This window comes from Primulina tabacum, chromosome 14, assembly GCF_025594145.1.
Source record: "Primulina tabacum isolate GXHZ01 chromosome 14, ASM2559414v2, whole genome shotgun sequence".
Classification (NCBI taxonomy): Eukaryota; Viridiplantae; Streptophyta; class Magnoliopsida; order Lamiales; family Gesneriaceae; genus Primulina; species Primulina tabacum.
In genome coordinates, this window is record NC_134563.1 from 27,651,125 (window position 1) to 27,671,928 (window position 20,804).

The window sequence follows — 20,804 nt, forward strand, 5'->3', positions numbered from 1 at the left end:
GAACCCTGTAGCTTTCAAATAACATCAATAAAATAAATAACACTGGGCAAGCTTCGTGTAACAAACTTTCCCAAGAAAGTGTCGGTAAGGAATAGAACTTTTGACCAATCTATCGCAAGTACACCTACTTCATCAAAATGGACACTCTCTCATGAGCTTCAACGTGATATTTTATGTACAAGATCACAAGTATATGTGTATATATTTATACCAACAAGAATAAAAGACCATTTTCAAATTTTGTATAAATGTTTGGGCCTAAACTTGCATGCCAACACAAATGCAATTGGGCCTTTATCATAGTCTTAAACGAGTGGGCTCTTCCAGAAAAGGAAATAGAACATCCAGATTTTTAGACTTTTAAAACCCAACTATATATTGATGAAGCCCACCAATGATAGAGCAAGCATCAGTGGTAAATTCGTTAAACCATTACTACCAATTTATCACGTTTGCCTTGCTACCTCATCAATCGATTCTGGTAAATCGATCCACAAAATTCAAAAATTTTGTCCGATTGATTGGTTTTGTGTTTCCAAATTTATCCGTTTTCTATGTTGATCCTATTTTGTTTGTTTGTTTGTTTGTTTGTGTTCAATCTGGGATCAGAATCTAGGGTTCATAATAGGCTCAGAAGCTTGAATTTTTGTGTTCTAATTATTTTCATATTAGCCTCCACGTTTCTGGAAAAGTTACGGAATCATTCATCCCTAATCCAAGCGAAGCTGTTTATATTGTATCGCGTGATCTTGTCCTGCTGTAGCTGATATATATTTTAAATGTATTTTTAATTGGTTTATTATTTTCTAGATATAATTGGACCTCGGATTGCACTTACCACTGTCATCGTAGCCTTTAATTCTAATGCTTGTATTTGAAATATGATGTAGAAGGATGGGATTCATAATGGAGTTTGCGGAGAATTTGATTTTGCGTATGATGGAGGATCCGAAGGAGAGGGACAGGAATTTTAGGGAGCGTTTGTATGAAAGGAAAGACAAGTGCCAGAAAACTAAGGAAATGTGGAGCTTACCTCTGCGTCCCTATGGATTCTGGACTTTTGAGCGCCACAATGCTCAGATTTTCTGGGATTCTCAGATTAGCCAAGTTCCAGGGCGCAGGGACCCATATGATGACCTCATCCAAGAAGCTTCTTCGTCTTCCTCGACCAAATAATCGGTCAGTTTGTAAACTTGTTGCTTATGTGATCGTCATTTAGGTGGACATCAAAAAGTAGGTTGTTGATTTTGGATATGGATATATTTCGGAGTTGGAGTGTTTGTATTATTTTCATTAGTGTAAAATGGGAAGCCTTTCATACTGCCTGAACCTGATGGATGGATTCTGGAAGACTCCTTATAACATCTCCATATAAAAATAAAAGCTGCATAATTTCTAATTTCAGTTGCATCATCATGTAAACATGTTGCTTATATTATTGGGAGAATATTTTAAAACCTATTTGTTGTTAGCATTAATGTCATGAGTTGTGGCTGCTGCAATCTGTCATGTGTAAAACTTTGTTTCATCATCCTACTTGTCATGTCAATTCGCATATTATTTCCAGCACGGTTATTTCAAGTGTGTATCAAGTTTCAATGCCCTAAGAGTTGTTTCAGTTTCGATTACTCCGGCATGCCGTAAACTTCCCTCTATTCACAAAACAATACCTTCCTAGAAGAGATGGCTGTTCACATTTCTATTAGAATTACCTTTACCAACACGACCTCCATTCTTATGTGGCGTAATGCACGTGACTCGTAATAGCATTTAACAGTGTTTAAGAAAATGCAATGATGTTTTATGTGCTCATCCGAGTACATTCAAAATTCAAAGCTATATGTTGGAATATTTCATGTTCGCAATCTTGATTTTGACGATAACAAAATTTGTTATTTTGTTTCTAATGATTTACCTAAGTGCGTAGGAAGCTGGAACTGATCAGGCGTCAAACTGATCAGTTATCGAGCCAAAATTGAAGCTATCGAGACTCAAACTGAAAACACCAACTGATCGACCAAATTGATTCAGTTCAACTGATATATCAAAGACAAGTTCAACTGAAGCAGCGAAATCAGTTCAGCTGACGAGCCAACTGATTTCACCAAACCAGATCAAGATCAGTTCAATTGACCAGTTCAGAACTTCAGTTAGGAATCAATCAGTTTCATAACACGACAAGCTTATTCAATGAAATCAAGCTGTACACACTGAGGAAAAGTTATTGTACGATCAAAGGTACAATATTGGACGTTGCAGCAAAACTTAAAGACAAAATGTTCCAGCGTAGATGTCGAAAAAGTCGAAGTACAAATCTCTAGGAACATATTCAAGCTGCAACGGATACAATTATTGAGTCTCACTGTACGATCAGTTTCTCGCCTATAAATAGAAGATCAGTGAAGACCGATATAGTGTTGTAGAAAAACTAGAGTGTGTGAAGATACAAAGAAGAAGAGCACACATATTGCATATTAGCTTACAAGAAACAATCAGCCCAGAGGGAACACTTCATCGTGTTATCAGCTTAGATTAGAAGCACAATTCCCTCAGTATGTGAGAACACTTTCGTGTTGAACTCAGAGATCAGTTCTCACACACACACACACCCCACCACTCAAACATAGTCTTGCATAAAGACAATAAACTTGTGTATGTAGTTTTTGACACACAGATGTTAAACAAGTGTTGACTGGAAGGTGCTGCCTTCAGTCTATACTAGAAGTTCAGTTAGGCAGTTGGTAAGTCCTAAGCTGGGTATGTTTGTATAAGGTATTGTATAAATCAAAGTCTTCTAGTGGATCCTACCCGAGGTGGTAGAAGGGGTGACGTAGGAGCAGTTGAAATCTCTGAACATACATAAACATATCTTGTGTATTTAATTGTTTAACTACTGTTTTCAAACTGATTTGATCAGTTAGAGCATCCGTCGGTTCAGTTTTCACCAACTGAACTGATATGTCACAACCGGTTCCCCATATTTTCAGTTATTCAGTTACACATGATATAAAATATATCAGTGTTTCTTAACGAAAGATTATTTCGAGTGTTTTTTTTCGCTTGATTTTATATCAAATTCGATTTAATTCATCGGTGTAAACATTCTTAGAACACGAGCTATTGCAGCTCTTGGAAAATATTATGTTTGAAGCACCTCAAGGTGCCCAACACTCGTTCCTTCACTATATATACGAAACATCTCTTATTTTTTAACTTTAAAATCATACTAACTTTTTATATATATAAATCATGAAATTTGAAACTCATTGAAAATAACTCAACATTTAAAATCTTAAATGCATAAAAATCCATAAATTATCAACCACCAAAAGCATACGTCACCTTATAAAATAATCCACACTAGACTTCAAAATAAAACATAAAATTTCTAAATAAATAATCCTCAAAATCTGTACGTAAAAACTTTAAATACTAAGTAAGTGCGGAAAATAAAGTCCTTTGGGAGTGTACTGCTGGAGTCGATCCACTAAAGCGTCAGCGCCTCTCTCAAAATCATTCTCACCTGGAACCATCCAAACTTAGTGAGTTTAATGATTCATCACGTTCTAACCATACGTAACAAATAATACATATACCAGCACATACATTAAAATCATATTTTTATTTTAAAACAAGCTAGTATAAGTTTGTAAGCGTAAATAATCTTAAATAATTAAATCGTAAAGCTTTCCATCATCGTATACTATTTTGGGTGAAGTTTGATCCTTGAAAGTGACTAGTTGTAATCATAACATCATCATGTGGTCAACTGATTAGTCTTAGCTCACCAAGTACCTGGGGTCGGGCCGTCAACAACTCTCGTCACTGGGTCATGGCCGAAAATAGAAATACGATCATCGGGCTCCTTCTGAGTCCTTCTCCCGTAAACGGGATCCCTCTAGGGTCTTTTCCCTCACGATATCCCCAATCATATAATATATGTCACAATCAGTTCACATCCTTCAAATATTTTTCCTTTTCTTTTATTTATAAAATATTGTTTCCTTCAAAAATCGTAAAATAACATTTTTCGAGAAGAATCGTACAGCCTTTGCATATATGATAAAAATATCGTATTTTCATAATAAACATTTTATAATATAATTTAGTATGCATTATGATTCTTCGGGACACTGCCAGACCTTTCGTACTACCCGGGGATGTAAACTGATCATTTTACCCATGGACCTCGAACTTCACATTTGATTTTTTTTATTTTTATTGACTCGAACCTACACCATAGCATCATATAATCTTAGATTGGGCTTCTAATATTTTTCTTAGACGTAAACTCGACACTTTCGATTTAATAACTTAATAACTAAACTGTGAAACGTTTTAAACTCGAATTAATTACAAACTTAATATTTTCTTCCCAAACTTTAAATATAGCCTTTTCATACCTAACTACCCCCAAGAACCACGAACCAACCCCCGTGGACCACGGTTTGAACCACTTCTTCTTCCTAGCCAAAACCGAACCTTTTTTCTTTTCAACACCGACTGCCTCACCCAACCTCGAGCCACCACCGAGTCATCCTGGACCAAACCCTAATCACGGCGCACCAGACCCTAGCCTACCCCTCATGGACCATCACAGACCCCTGAACCATGCCTAGCCGCACGCCGCAGCCCTCTTCCCTATATTCCAAGTCGCGGCTCCCTCCCTCATCGAGCCATCCTCATCCAAGCCCTAGCCCAGCCTACACCAGACCCCTGACCATCCGCATGGGACCCTTCCAGACCTCCCTGGCCAGCCCTTAGCATTGCCGCACATGGTTCCCTTCACGTCGAGCCGCGCGCGAGCCTTAGGTTTCCTAGAGTTTGTGCGTGGCTTCTCATCACCGAGCCAACCGCCTAGCCTTCCATGGACTCTTCCTAACGTCGAATCACGGCCAACACAGTTCTCTACCCAAGCCCCGATGTGGCTGCCCATTTAACCGAGCCATCATGTTCTTATAAGCCCCATGGAATAACCTAGAAAACCCTAGGTTCAACTTCCCTTCGCCTTGCATGTTTCCAGCCTACGTTCTTCCCTTATTCGACTCTCTTTTACGACCCATAAACGTCTCTCATTGGCAGCATGTCCTTAGGATTCATATTACGTATCATACATGCATAGAAATGTCGAATCTTTGAAAAAATACTTCTAGCATTAAATAATTTTGATTTAAATATCTTTCATGCTTCGAAACATAAATCATGCATATTATGGATTGGATGGTGCAAAAAATAGGTTTAGAAGCGTGCTTTTGCATTAAAAATGCTCGAATATTCGATAGTTAGCGTGGATTGTGAAGAAGGATGAACGAACGACGAAAAATCTTTGAACTTTGCTCTTATAATTTTCGAATTTTAGAGCGTGTGGTATTTCGGCCACTAGGAGTCTAGGAACCCTAGGTTTTGGAAAATCCTTGTGTTAAAAGTTGGGTTTTATGATTTTTGGTTTAGAAACATTTAGGCTCATCAATCCTAGTTAAATTATGCCTATTAGGGCCCAATTAAATATAAAATAAAATTTTACAAAAATCATTTTAAAAAATAATAACTTTCGGGCCTTTAAAAGTCATTCGTTTGACTAAAACTGGCTTCCCGGATACAATCGGGCTCGACTCGTAAAATAATTTGGAATCCAGCATTTTTAAAAAGTTTTAATCATATTTGATCATATTATTGAGCCTTGAGAACATTTATCGAAAAATATTTTCATTTTGGTCGTCCTCGGTCTCTTTTCCCCGGCCTATTCTCGAATATCTGGACAAAATCCTTAATTTCATGTAATCATGCAACCTAAACATTTAAGCATATAAAATATATCATTTAAGAATTTAAAATCAATTAACTAAAATAAATAAACAATATAAATAATTTGCATGGATGCGGTTTACGTGAACTGATTTTTGGACGTTGCAATATAACTTTTATAAACAAATTGAGATTGGAACGGAAGAAATGGCAGACATTAATGATCCTGTTTGGTTTATGCTGACAATGCCTTCTTGTTATCCAAGGATAGAGATAACAAAGTTTTATTTTTGTCAACAAATGTACAGAAACTCAAACAAGAATCAAAGTTGTAAAATGGAGTTGTCATCCTAGAATCGACGTGTAATGATTGAAAATAGGTGTTGGTTATCTGATGTTTCTGTGTTGCTTTTCATGCGGGGGAATTTAAAGCATCTAACTTTCGTCTCGACAGATGTATTATGATTTTTACTGGCTATATGCTGTAGATAAGCTTTGACCAAGAAAGCTCAATGTTTAAAACTCGACAATTTTTCTACTGTGTTATGGATACTTTGTTGCAACTGCATTTCTATCTTATCACATGGTGTTATGAACAAAAACCGAAATCAACAACCTATAGTCGCACTGGTCAGGACGAAACAGAAATTAAAACGTACCAATTACTCACCAGATCATAAGAACCACAGAGTTGACTCAGAAAATCATAAAAACAACCAAATATCATTACAGATACACGGGGCATCTCCACGGAAAATAAAATACAACACAAGACTAAAACAAACTCAAGACATACATATAGACTAACTGGGAGACTCCACTGAACGGAACCAAACAATCCAACCTCAACCCCGAGCTCCACTGGCGGAACCTCGGCCTGATGCTGCAAAACGTCTCGGGAGATCTACCATAGTGCCCAATAGCAACCACATCAGCCCGCCCAGAAAACAACTGATGTTAGGATTCTGGTATGAAACAGTTGAACAATAACAACAATAATCATAAATCATGCATAATCATATAATAAAATGTAATGTGCAATGCATGAAAGGCTCAACGAATAATCGGGATAACAGGAGCCAACAAACAGTACGATAACAACCGGAATAATGCTCGAGCAACAACACATGGGAGTTACATCGTCATGCAGCTAAACCGCCCTGCCAAGTATGCGAGGTATGCCAAGCTGTGCTGAATAACATCCATGACTCGGCCTCAATACAGCTGATACGATACAACAAGATGACACAACAAAACGAAATAGATGACACAATCCCAGCGCTCACCTCAAAAGGCTGCACTAACCACGGAATTGTTCAATCACATCTACGATCTCATATGTATAGGCCTATCAGCCACACTATGATCAAAAGATAAACAACAATGCCAAATAACAATGGATATCAACAACGGCTAACAAGGACGATAGGGCTCAACATGAATGTCATAACAGTATGTCATATGCCAATAATATGTCACAATAATAAACATATATCACAACGAATGCATTTAACAAATTACAACAGTCAGCAAGTCATAGATACGATCAGTGCAACACAGAATGACAATTAAACATTTACTATCGTATGTTACCGAGATGTAACATACCTATACTAACTTGACAATCCAATAACAACTTCACTTCAAGACTCTCGGCCTAAACAAAACAATAATAAGCCAATCATGAAAACTACATTCCATACCAATGTCCGATTTGGCACAAAAAAGCATCAAATTCGTATCTCGCTCAATATTAAATCAAATAAATATCCGCAAATTGGAAATGAAAGATAACTCGAATAACTAACTTTTTCTAGAAGAAACTATCTTCCGAATCTCAGTAGATTAATCCCAGAATTATCAAGAACATCCTGCCACTCAACAAATTTTCGGACAGAAATCTTCTACTGAGCAGTTTCTGAAAAACCATCATAACTTGCAGAATTCGTACTGAAATTTAACGATTCTTATATCATTACGAAGACAACACATAGCTTTATAACTTTCATTTGAATCATAAATTCAGAATCCGACTGCATATATGTCATAATCCCGAAATACAGTAGGTATTATACACAACACAATTTCAGAATTCAATTTTGGCACATTTTGGTAGAAAATCATAACAAATCCGTTTCTAATCAAAAACCCATTACTCCAGTGGCTATAAACAGCAAACTTAAACCACTACAAAGTTTGTTTAGGTCAGTTCTACAAATTCAAACTACAAAAATCGCAGCAATACAAAAACTCCCACCCAAAAATCGGAAGAATTCGCGCAGAAACAGAGCAGCGGAACAGCAGCTTCGATCTAGCCGTATCCTTGCTCAAAATTCACGATTTATGGCTTGAATCGAAGCTTAGGATGTTAGGAAAACAACCCTTCAGACCGATCGAGATTTCGACGCCGGACGGAGGAGATATGGCTACTTTGCCGCAGCTGCTCGTCAAGTGACGGGAATTGGGGGTTGAGGGAATGAGTTTCTTTATTTTTTTCTTCCTTCTCTATCTTCTTGGTAAGTTGTGTGTATGTATATGTATATTTATATTTCTTGTGTATTTGGTTACTAAAATAGTAACTCAAACCCATTTATCCCAGTTTGTGCCAGAGATTCGTAGTTTCATGGGTTTAGCTGGTTATTACCGGAGATTTATCGAAAATTTCTCAAAGATTGCTAGACCTATCATTCAACTTACTCAGAAAAATCAGAGATTCATTTGGTTTGATGAACGTGAGTCAAGTTTTGTCGAGTTGAAGAAGAGATTGACTTCTGCACCACTTCTGACCATTCCAAGTGGTTCTGGAGGATTCGTTGTTTGTACCGACGCATCAAATCGAGGATTAGGTTGTGTACTGATGCAACATGGCAGAGTTGTGGCCTATGGTTCTCGTCAGTTGAAACTGCATGAGTCTAAGTATCCTATACATGACTTGGAATTGACTGCTATAGTTTTTGCTCTCAAGATTTGGAGACATTATTTGTTTGGGGAGCAATTTGTAATTTATTCTGATCACAAAAGCTTGAAGTTTCTGTTCTCTCATTCAGATCTGAATATGAGACAGAGACGTTGGATGGATCTTTTGAAAGATTATGATTGTGAGATCCAGTGTCATCCGGGAAAAGTCAATGTCATTGCCGATGCTTTGAGTCGTAAAGTTGTTGATGTTAATTTAACCTCGATTCGTGTTTCTAAGTTACGAGAGGATATTTGCACTTCTGGGTTGGATTTTCAAATCCAAGGTAATGATGTTTGTGTATCTCAGATTTCTGTTGAGCCAGAGTTGATTCAGATTGTAAAGTCAGCTCAGAAAACTAATGATCGAGTTCTAAAATCTTATGAGTTAGTATCTCAAGGACACCAATCTGTTTTCTCAATTCACTCAGATGATTCTCTTCGGTTGAATGGTAGGCTGGTTGTCACAGATATTACTGAATTGCGTGCAGCCATCCTTAAAAAAGCTCATTGTACTCGATATAGTATCCACCCAGGAGGCAGGAAATGTATCATATTCTATAGCCTCAGTTTTGGTGGAAGAAAATGAAAAAGGATGTGGCTGAGTTTGTATCTCGTTGTATGATCTGTCAGCAAGTCAAACCAGAACGAATGAGACATGGAAGATTACTGCATAGTCTTGAGGTTCCTCAGTGGAACTGGGAGCACGTGGCTATGGATTTTGTCACGCATTTGCCACGTACTTCTCGCCATTTCGATGCCATTTGGGTGATTGTCGACAGATTATCTAAATCGGCACACTTTATTCCGTATAAAAGGACGTATTCGTACAAGAAGATGGCTCGTCTGTATATTGAAAATGTTGTGAGACTTCATGGAGTTCCAGTTGCAATAGTCTCAGATCGTGACCCTAGATTTACATCAAAATTTTGGACTAGTTTCCAAAAAAAATGGGTACACGACTTGCGATGAGTACTGCGTACCATCCTCAGACAGATGGTCAGACAAAGCGTACGATTCAAATGCTCGAGGATATGCTTTGAGCAGTGGTTATGGATTTCAAAGATAGTTGGCAAGAAACTTTACCACTAGTAGAATTTTCATATAACAACAGTTTTCAGGTGACTATTTTTGAAGCTTTGTACGGCAGACGATGTCGATCACCTCTTTGTTGGGATGAATTTGGTGAGAAGCAGTTGACTGGACCTGACATTGTTCAAGCAATGCATGATAAAGTCCAGTTGATTCGTCAGAGAATGAAAGATGCCCAAGATCGGCAATCTAGTTATGCTAACAGACGTCGTCGACCTTTAGATTCAAGTTGGAGATTTTGTGTTTCTGAGAATCTCTCCGTTTAGAGGTGTTATTCGTTTTGGCATGAGAGGTAAGTTGTCACCTCATTTCATTGTTCCCTATGAGATTGTTGAACGTATTGGCACTTGTGCCTATCGGCTAGAGTTGCCACAGTCATTGTCTGGCATCCACGATGTTTTACATGTTTCTATGTTGCGTAAGTATGAGCCTGATCCGTCTCATGTGATTCAGCCTGATGAGGTTGAACTCGACCCTTCGCTATCGTATACTGAGTATCATGTTTGTATCTTGGATCGTAAAAATAAAATTTTACGCAATAAAGTTATACTACTTGTTCGTGTTCAGTGGTCGAGACATGGTGTAGAAGAATCAACGTCGGAAACAGAAGAGAAGATGAGAGCATCTTATCCGTATTTGTTTGATTCTTAGTAATAAATTGTTGATTTCGTATCGTGTGTAAGATGTATGTGTATAAACAGAAATTTCGAGGACGAAATTTGTTTTAAGGGGTGGAGAAATGTAAGGTCCTGTAATTAATTATCCGGTAATTTGGCATAATTAGAATAATTATTGAGTTGGCCAAATAAATTCAAGAAGTGTGTGTATTTTAGAATATCAGAGAATTTAACGATATAAAATACATATAGAGTTTAAATAACACACGAGAGCAAAAAATAAATACAAACCGGGATAAATGGGCTTGAGTTACTATTTTAGTAACCAAATACACAAGATATATATATACATATACATACACACAACTTACCAAGAAGAGAGAGAAGGAAGAAAGAAAGAAACTCATTCCCTCAACCCCCAATTCCCGTCACTTGAGGAGCAGCCGCAGCAAATAGCCATATCTCCTTCGTCCGGCGTCGAAATCTCGATTGGTGTGAAGGGTTGTCTTCCTAACATCCTAAGCTTCGATTCAAGCCGTAAATCATGAATTTTGAGCAAGGATACGGGTAGATTGAAGTTGCTGTTCCGGTGCTCTGTTTCTGAGCGAATTCTTCCGATTTTTGGGTGAGTTTTTGTATTGCTGTGATTTTCGTAGTTTGAATTTGTAGAACTAACCTAAACAAACTTTGTAGTTGTTTAAGTTTGTTGTTTATAGCCACTGGAGTAATGAGTTTTTTATTAGAAACGGATTTGTTATGATTTTTCTGCCAAAATTGAATTCTGAAATTGTGCTGTGTATAATATCTACTGTATTTCGAGATTACGGCATATATGCAGTCGGATTCAAATGAAAGTTGTAAAGCTATGCGTTATCTTCGTAATGATATAAGAATCGTTAAATTCCAGTACGAATTGTGCAAGTTATGATGGTTTTTCAGAAACGGCTCAGTAGGAGATTTCTGTCCGAAAATTTGTTGAGTGGCAGGGTGTTCTTGATAATTCTGGGATTAATCTACTGAGATTCGGAAGATGGTTTCTTCTAGATTTATCTTTCATTTCCAATTGGCGGATATTGATTTCAGTTAATATTGAGCGAGATACGAATTTTATGCTCTTTTGTGCCAAATCGGACATTGTTATGAAATGTAGTTTTCATGATCGGCTTATTGTTATTTTGTTTAGGCCGAGAGTCTTGAAGTGAAGTTCTTATTGAATTGTCAAGTTAGTATAGGTATGTTACAGTTCGGTAACATACGACGGTAAAACATAAATTATGTTTAATTGTCATTCTGTGTTGCACTGATCGTATCTATGACTTGTTGACTGTTGTAATTTGTTAAATGCCTTCGTTGTGATATATGTTTATTATTGTGACATATTATTGGCATTTAGCATAGGGCATACTGTCACGACATTCATGTTAAGCCCTATCGTCCTTGTTAGCCGTTGTTGATATCCATTGTTATCTGGCACTGTTGTTTATCTCGGGATCATAGTGTGGCTGATAGGCCTATACACATGTGACCATAGATGTGATTGAACAATTCCGTGGTTAGTGCAGCCTTTTGAGGTGAGTGCTGTGATTGTGTCATCTAATTCGTTTTGTTGTGTCATCCTGTTGTATCGTATCAGCTGTATGGAGGCCGAGTCAGGGGTGTTATTCAACACAGCTTGGCATACCTCGCATACTTGGCAGGGCGGTTTAGCTGCATGACGATGTAGCTCCCCTGTGTTGTTGCTCGAGCATTATTCCAGTTGTTATCGTACCGTTTGTTGGCTCCTGTGATCCCGATTATTCGTTGAGCCTTTCATGCATTGCACGTTACATTTTATTATAAGATTATGCATGATTTATTATTATTGAACTATTTATACCAGAATTTCTAACCTCACTTGTTTTCTGGGGGTCTGGTGTGGTTGCTATTGGGCACCATGATAGATCTCCCGAGTCGTTTTGCAGCATCAGGCCGAGGTTCCTCTAGTGGAGATCGGGATTGATGTTGGATTGCTTGGTTCCGTTCAGTGGAGTCTCCCAGTTAGTCTATATGTATGTCTTGAGTTTGTTTTAATCTTGTGTTGTAGTTTATTTCCTGGGAAGATGCCCCGTGTATCTGTAGTGATATTTGGTTGTTTTTGTGATGTTCTGAGTCGACTCTTTGGTTCTTATGATCTGGTGAGTATTTAGTAAGTTTTAATTTCTGTTTAGACCTGGCCAGTGCAGTTATAGGTTGTTGACTTCGGTTTTTGTTTTTATGACTCTAGTTGGAGTATATTTTGATAAATTACTGCTTGAGTTTTTCGGGATGTTCTACTTATGGGGAGATCATGCCGAAATTTTTCAAGGCTCTGAGGTCCGTTTTAAAGTATTTTAAACCTTTTTCTGCTGCAGCTTTAAATCAAATAATTATTGTTTGATAATTAGTTGTCATTAGAATAAATGAGTCTCACATCTGGTTCACAGTTTAAGCAACGAGATATCAAATTACATCCCATGTTGCCTTGTTATTCGGAGCCATCTATGTTTTTTATGCACTATTTTTTAATTAGGAACCGATTTTTCTGAAGGATCCTGGCTTTTGTACTTATGTGGAACTCTATACATCATTTTGAGGATTGCATTTTTTTAAGTAGGAACCAATTTTCTGAAGGATCCTGGCTTTTGTACTTCTGTGGAACCGATCCTAACACACCGTCTTTACATCTCATTCCGTAGGAAGTGGTCTCCTCATAACCTTCAAGAAAATCTCATGGTTAGAATATTCGTTACGAAGAGAAGTTAGTTCAATAATGATATTATCAAGACGTACATCAAACTCATTAAAAATCTAACAGTGCTTCATCTTAGCATTATCAAAAATCTATATTGCAATGGTCAGCTTTGTCTCCTTGGTTTGATGGTTGCCTTCACAAAGTTGGGTCAACTTCTCCTACATTTCTTGACAGTTGTACAAGTCTTTATCTTACTGAACATGTTATTGTCCAAATCTTGTAAAGAATGTTATTGCCCACTTTATCAAGGTTTGCTTTCTTCTTGTCATTAGCAGTCCACTTTAACAGTACTTCTCGACCATCTGTGGAGCACCATTAGATACTGCAACTGTTGTATTGGCTTTCAGTATCTTTATCGGACTATCGGTGATGACATACTATATGTCATCCTCTTGAACTATTAAGTGTGTTTGCATTTTAATTTTTCAATCATCATAATCTTCTTTAAAAAATATTGTAATCCTTTTAAAATCTAGATCAGTTTTCAAGAAAAACCATCTCCAATACCACTTACTGGGATTGCATTATAGTTCAGAGGGGTTGAATAAACTCTTATAAAAAAATTTAAACTTTATGTCATTTTTAACAGTTTTTATGCTGTTAAAAAATATTTTTGAACGGCTAATTTAGCTGAACAACTAAAAGGTGAGTAAGTGCATAACGGTCCGGCTTAAACTATATTTGATAATTTTACATAAAAAAACGGTGAGTAAGTGCATAATGATCCGACATAACGGTCCAGCTAATTGAGCGATAAACTATATTTGATAATTTACAAAGAAAAATAAACTGTTTGAATATGATTTGCAAGAATGTAAAATGCGTAATGAAATAACACAAATATTTTTATGGATGTTCGGAAATAGAACTTTTACGTCACCTATTCTTCCATTTATGAAAGTTTCAACTAAAACACTTTGGTTTTACAACGTTTGTAACAACTCATTTCAGTTAAGACTTATCATTTCCTATACCGAAACTTTTAGTGAACACTACAAATCTGGATGTTTAAGAATCTTTTGTTCACTAGAAAATAATACAAAAACCCAACAGGTGGTTTGGCAGCTTAGGTTGTTGGTGTAGATGAAATGATCCTTGATGATCTGATATAAACTGTTAAGAGTGTGCTATGTGAATATCTCGATATCGTGTGCTCGAAGATATTGAAGAATGCAGGCTTGACAATAGTTTAGTTTCTGTAAAATGATCGGGTAATCTCTTTTTAAAAAAAGTTGTGCATACTTATAGTTGAAAAAAATCCAACGGTCAGATTAGCCTTTTTTAACGATCATCTGTATTATCACCTGACAAAATGAACAAGTTTATTTCAGCTGTCGTATGTATCATTAAATGCTCATTTAATGTTTCTTGTGTTTTTGCGACTTTAAACTCGTGCTTTTTATAAAGCTTACACACCGTGTCCGAAAGCAGTAACTTTATGTCATTCCGGGGTTGATAGGATACATGTATAGTTATTCTAAATAAGAAAATGTTGAATAGCTCGACTTCCAGTATCTTAATTTAAATAAATCATTTTTTACTGGTGGTTGTGCGGGTGGATATTCAACGGTTATAACACGTGTTTTGCTAGTCAGTTTGGCAGATGATATATTGCAGCTTGAATTAAGACATTTTGTGGCCAGAATTCTTGCGGAAACAACTCGATGTTCTAATGTATTTTCCTGATCGTCTTGAACTGATATAACAATATGAAATCCTGAAAAAATAATTAAGTAGTGGTTCTACATGAAATAGTTTATACTGTTATTTTATCAATGATCAAAACTTATAGTTAGGCTAATAGAAATATTTTAACACCACCACTAAGATTATTGATGCCGCGTCCATTTTTGTTACTTGTAAAAGCAAATATTATATATTTTAATGTTTTAGTTATCTGTATATTTTATTTAAAAAAAATATCTCCATATTACTAAAACTACATTTTACTTAACTAGAATTTTATGTATTCTAATTTGATAATTATTGTAATAAATCTTACTATCTTATTTTCAAAATATATTGAAAATTATTGTTTATATAAAAAAAATCAAATATGAACACTTTACTTTTGATTGTATATTGTATTTTAATTTTAGTTGCCTTGTTAAAAATATAATTCAAATTGTAATTATTATGAGAACCGTTATTAACTATCTTGAAGTAGTGTTCAAGATAGATTTTTTTTTTTGCAATCTAAGAACTTAAACTTTGAGTTTTATATTTTTTGAAAAAACAAATTATATTAGGTTCAAATTCAACAAAAAAATTAAAGTAAGAACATTTTTTGAAATTGCGTTATGTAAATTAAATCAAATATGAACACATCAAAATCAAGCAAGCCTTGTGTAAATTAAAAGCTTAATTCTAGTCAACATCACACAAACGGGCCTCTAATAACGCATATGGGCTTTTGGAGGTGATAATATATCAAGTATTTGGGTTGGGCTTCAACCTATCAACTTGAGCTCTTAGTATAGTACAAGTGATCATGTGTATATGTATTAAAATTATTCTGTATTAAAAGATGAAAAAATTAAGAGATGATACTAAAATTCTAAAACTTTTTTAAAATGGATTTTTTTATATAAAAATTTATCTTATGGATGATATGATTATTTGAAAATCTACTAAAATAGTTTTTTTTTATTATATTTTTACAAAATAAAAAGGAATATTTTTAATTCACTTGTAAAAAAACATACAACCTTACTAATGTAGTATAATATAGATTCATAATTTTAAAATCCTTCCAATAATAAAATCATGTATTAGCCCATAAGTTAGGTTACATATTTCACCGAATTTGATCGAATTAGAAAATAGTAAGATCGGGTTGAGATCAGATTCAAATCAATTTTTTTTTAATTTTCAATTAATATATACCTAAACATGTCATTTATTAAGCAAACCGATTTGAAAAATAAATATATTATCTATTATATGTAGACTTATAAGTGACAATTATTAAACAACAAAGTACCCAAAATTCTTTAAAAACAACCGATTTCGGAATCGTATTGGAGTTGGTTGTTGATCGGAGCGGACCAGATCCAATTTTCAGATCGGATTGGTCTCGGTTCCGGATCAAGTTTTTTATAAACCAATCCAATTCAATTAGAATATCGAATTTGGTTCAATCGTAAACCAAATTAACTAGTTCTGGATTATACCATACCGGCTTCAGACCAGTTTCGGATCAATCCGATCCATTAACCATGACTATTGGAGGAGTACAACAACCGTCCATGTAAGTACATCAATCAAAACACGAGTATTGTATTATACATATTATTACCATTAGTAGTAGATTTTGGTAAGACGACAAGCGCTTAAGCCAACAACCGATACCAGAACCAATGTTCATATTCGATTCATATGGATGACAAGAAGTGCAATTCTTGGAATGAGATTTTTGGAGTGCAATAAATGTGTCTGATAAAAAGATGATCGAAATGCGACGCTTAAGTTGTACAGTTTAAAAAAATTGAAATTATACTGCTACTTTACCTATAGCCATTAGTAAAGTAACAAATTCCCGATCCAACAATTACAAATCTACTTGCCAAAAACTCGAATCCTTTATGTGAATCTTGTCACTGTAATAAGTTTGAACTTGATACAATTCTTGTCAATATAAGCAGTTAATAATTTTCACACGTTAATTTGACAAATTGCCACTTCCCCTTACGTTTGCTATTTTCATTCATGCGCACTTATTATTTTGAAACGAGTCGACGAATTTCATGGTTGCGGTAAAGGATGGACTTGGAATTCCGTGGAGTTCAATTGGAGAGCTTAGTCACTTGAGAATGAAAGTCGTTGTTCTATTATGTCTTATACTTTTTGATACATAATTAGGTCGTATATATTTATGTTGCAGAAAATACAAAACAAAGTAGAACCCAAACTTCGTCGTTAAATCAATTCTATTCGTCTCTGTTCACACTCCCCGAATATGATTTCAATCTAAAATTAATAATTCTTAATGCCAAGCATCGGTATTTCCATGCAAGATTTGGTATGTTTCGTGGCCTAACTGTGGCAGAAGTAAAATTAATAGCGAGTCAATTAATGAACCAGAGATGACTTTCAAAACACGGACAATGAGTGGCATTCGACCAGGCACATTTCAATTGTCGATCTGAAAATTCAACGTTCGTCATTTGCATTTTGGAAATATACCAAATCGAGAGTACTAGGGCAACATCTGCAAATTATTTATATATGTATAAATCAAATGATAACAAAATTCTACAATGTCATTTTTTTTAAGTTGATTGAATTATACTAATACGAAATTGTACGTGGACATGAGAGGTAGTACATGTCAACATTATAGGAGGTACATGTGGTTCGACCGCATTTGCTCGAAAAGAAGTATCAAGAAGTACCAAAGCTCCTTGAGAATGAGCTCAGTTGTATTTAGGTATTGCATAATGTTATCGTCTCCCATATACTATATGTATATATTTGGAGGATTGTTTTAAATTATTATCGAGCCTTGTCGTTACTATGATATTTTTGGTTTGTATATGTCATGATTGTGCAATTGTTTATGTTGTTGTGTTTATTGAGGGCATATCTTATTTATTTTAAGTATTTGGTTTTCTGGTATGTCCTAATTACGAAAATATTATGCCGAAATTTTTAAAGGTCCAAACGTAAATTTTTAATTCACTTTTCTGTTGTTTACTGATTAATTGCATGATAATAAATCATGAATAGGATAACGAGCTCTCACAGATGATCATGCTTTACTTGTACAAATATATGTTTATAACATAATTTTAGGCTCGACTAATCCCAAATTATGTGAGAAATTTTCAAGATAGTGCGGGAAAATTTTGAAATGAATATGACATGAGAGCTCAATTTCTTTCTCGAGTTGCAAGTCAAACAGCTTGAAAATAATATTTTCATCAACTAAGTTAAGTAAACAAAATATCTTCTCAAAATGTTTGGCATGGGAAATTGTGTTGTTGACACAACACCCTATGAGTTCCTCAATATATCTAGACAAATATGAAGTGGAAATATCAGTATAAATCACAATTTATAGAGTCTTGATAGGATCGCTTCTATCTCTGACCACCATCTAGGCAAATATCATATTTGTGGTTTGTATGTGTGCTCTCTTTCAAGCAAATACGATGCAATCTCATTACACTGCATCCAAACACATACTTAAATATATTAAAGGCACTCAAATGTGTGGGTCTTTGGTATCCCAAAGACTCAAGTTTGAACCTTTTTAGATATTTACATTTAGATGAATATTGTGCAGGTTGTAAAATAGATCGGAAGAACATCAGCAGTTCATGTAATTTCTTGAAAGACAAATTGATATCATGGTTCATCAAGAAGCAAACTTCCAAGGCCACATCAATTGCTGAAGGAGAATATCTAGCCGCTTCGATTTGTTGTGCACAATTACTCTGGATTTATCAACAATTTAGAGATTTTGGAATTCAAGCCGCTAAATCCCCAAACATATTGACATCAGACATTATTTCATCCAAAATCATATTATGAGAAAGGACATATTACTAGAATACATCTCAACAGATAATCAATCTAGTGAAATCTCTACTGTATACATCCTTTTGAGGATTGTGTTTTTTTAATTAAGAACCAATTTTCTGAAGGATCCTGGCTTTTGTACTTCCGTGGAACCAATCCTAACACACTGTCTTTACATCTCACTTCTGTAGGAAGTGCTATCCTCGTAACCTTGAAGAAAATCTCACAATTAGAATATTCGTTACAAAGAGAAGTTAGTTCAATAATGATATTACCAAGACGTACATCAAACTCATTAAAAATCTCATAGTGCTTCATCTTGGAATTATCAAAATTCTGGATTGCAATGGTCAGCTTTGTCTCTTGGTTTGATGGTTGCCTTCACAAAGTTGAGTCAGCTTCTCCTACGTTTCTTGGCAGTTGTACATGTCTTTATCTTACTGAACATGTTATTGTCCAAATCTTGTAAAAAATGTTCTTAGCCACGTTATCAAGATTTGCTTTTTTCTTGTCATCAGCAATCCACTCTAACGGTACTTCTCGACCATCTGTGGAGCACCATTAGATACTATAACTGTTGTATTGAGATACTCCAATCATCATAATCTTCTTTGGAAAACATTGCAATCTTTTTAAAAATAGTTATTAGAGTTGGGTTGAATAATCTCTTATAAAATTTTTGAAACTTTATGTCATTTTTAACAGTTTTAAAGCTGCTAAAAAATATTCTTGAACCGGCTAATTTAGCTGAACCACTAAAAGGTGAGTAAGTGCATAACGGTCCGACTTAACTAGCTATAAACTATATTTGATAGTTTTACAAAAAAAAAAAAACAGTTTGAATATGATTTGCAAGAATGTAAAATGCGTAATGAAATAACACAATAATTTTTATGGATGTTTGGAAATAGAACTTTTACGTCACTTCTTCTTCCACTTATAAAAGTTTCCACTAAAACATTTTGGTTTTACAAAGTCTTGTAACAACTCATTTCAGTTAAGACTTACAACTTCCTATACTGAAACTTTTAGTGATCAATTTACAAATTTGGATGTTTAAAAAACCTTTGTTCACCAGAAAATAATACAAAAAACCAACAGGTGGTTTTGACAGCTTAGGTTGTTGGTGTAGATGAAATGATCCTTGATGATCTGACATAAACTGTTAAGGGTGTGCTATGTCATTATCTCGATATCGAAAAATTAAGTGTGCTCGAAGATATTGAAGAATGCAGGCTTGACAATAGTTTAGTTTCTGTAAAAATGATCGGGGTAATCTCTCTTTAAAAAAAGTTATGCATACGTATAGTTGAAACAGATCCAACGGTCGGATTTGCTTTTTTTAAACATAATCTATATATCACCTAACAAAATGAACATGTTTATTTCAGTCGTCGTATGTATCATTAAATGCCCATTTAATGTTTCTTGTGTTTTTGCGACTTTAAACTCTTGCTTTTTATAAAGCTGACACACCATGTCCGAAAGTAGTAATTTTATGTCATTTGGGGGTCGATAGGATAAATGTATAATTATTCTAAATAATAAAGATATTGAATTGCTTGACTTCCAGTATCTTATTTTAAATAAATCATTTTTATCGGTGGTAGTGCGGTTGGATATTCAACGGTTATAACACGTGTTTTGCCAGTCAGTTTGACAGATGATATCTTGCAGTTGAAGTTAAGACATTTTGCGGCCAGAATTCTTGCGAAAACAACTCGATGTTCTAATGCATTTTCCTGATCGTCTTGAACTGATATAACATTATGAAATCCTGAAAAAACAATTAAGTAATGGTTCTACCTGAAACAGTTTATATTATTATTTTATCAATTACCAAAACTTAGAGTTAGGCTAATAAAAATATTCTAACACCACCACTAAGATTATTGATGCCGCGTCCATTTTTGTTACTTGTAAAAGCAAATGTTATATATTTTAATGTTTTAGTTATCTGTATATTTTACTAAAACTACATTTTACTTAACTAGAATTTTATGTATTCTAATTTGATAATTATTGTAATAAATCTTACTATGTTCGATCTCATGTGCTCTTAAAGAAGTATCATGAAGTACCAAAGCTCCTTGAGAGTGTGC

At 35.0% G+C, this 20,804-nt stretch overlaps 1 protein-coding gene across 8 annotated transcripts; it reads left to right on the forward strand.

Annotated features, from left to right (window-relative positions):
* Positions 1-390: 390 nt before the first annotated feature.
* On the forward strand, positions 391-20,371 carry LOC142525215 (uncharacterized). Of its 8 annotated transcripts, none has more exons than XM_075629416.1 (3): positions 391-481; positions 891-1,179; positions 20,354-20,371. In XM_075629416.1, the coding sequence occupies exon 2, from the start codon at positions 895-897 to the stop codon at positions 1,174-1,176; it is 282 nt and encodes a 93-aa protein (XP_075485531.1). In that variant the 5' UTR covers positions 391-481; positions 891-894; the 3' UTR covers positions 1,177-1,179; positions 20,354-20,371. The 8 variants fall into 8 exon arrangements, with proteins under 8 accessions (XP_075485531.1, XP_075485526.1, XP_075485528.1 ...); XM_075629411.1 differs by lacking the exon at positions 20,354-20,371 and adding an exon at positions 13,452-13,612; XM_075629413.1 differs by lacking the exon at positions 20,354-20,371 and adding an exon at positions 13,455-13,473.
* Positions 20,372-20,804: the final 433 nt, after the last annotated feature.

Bases quoted from the DNA above. Each gene is read 5' to 3' on its own strand.
- LOC142525215 (XM_075629416.1), top strand. From the start codon at position 895: ATGGGATTCATAATGGAGTTTGCGGAGAATTTGATTTTGCGTATGATG.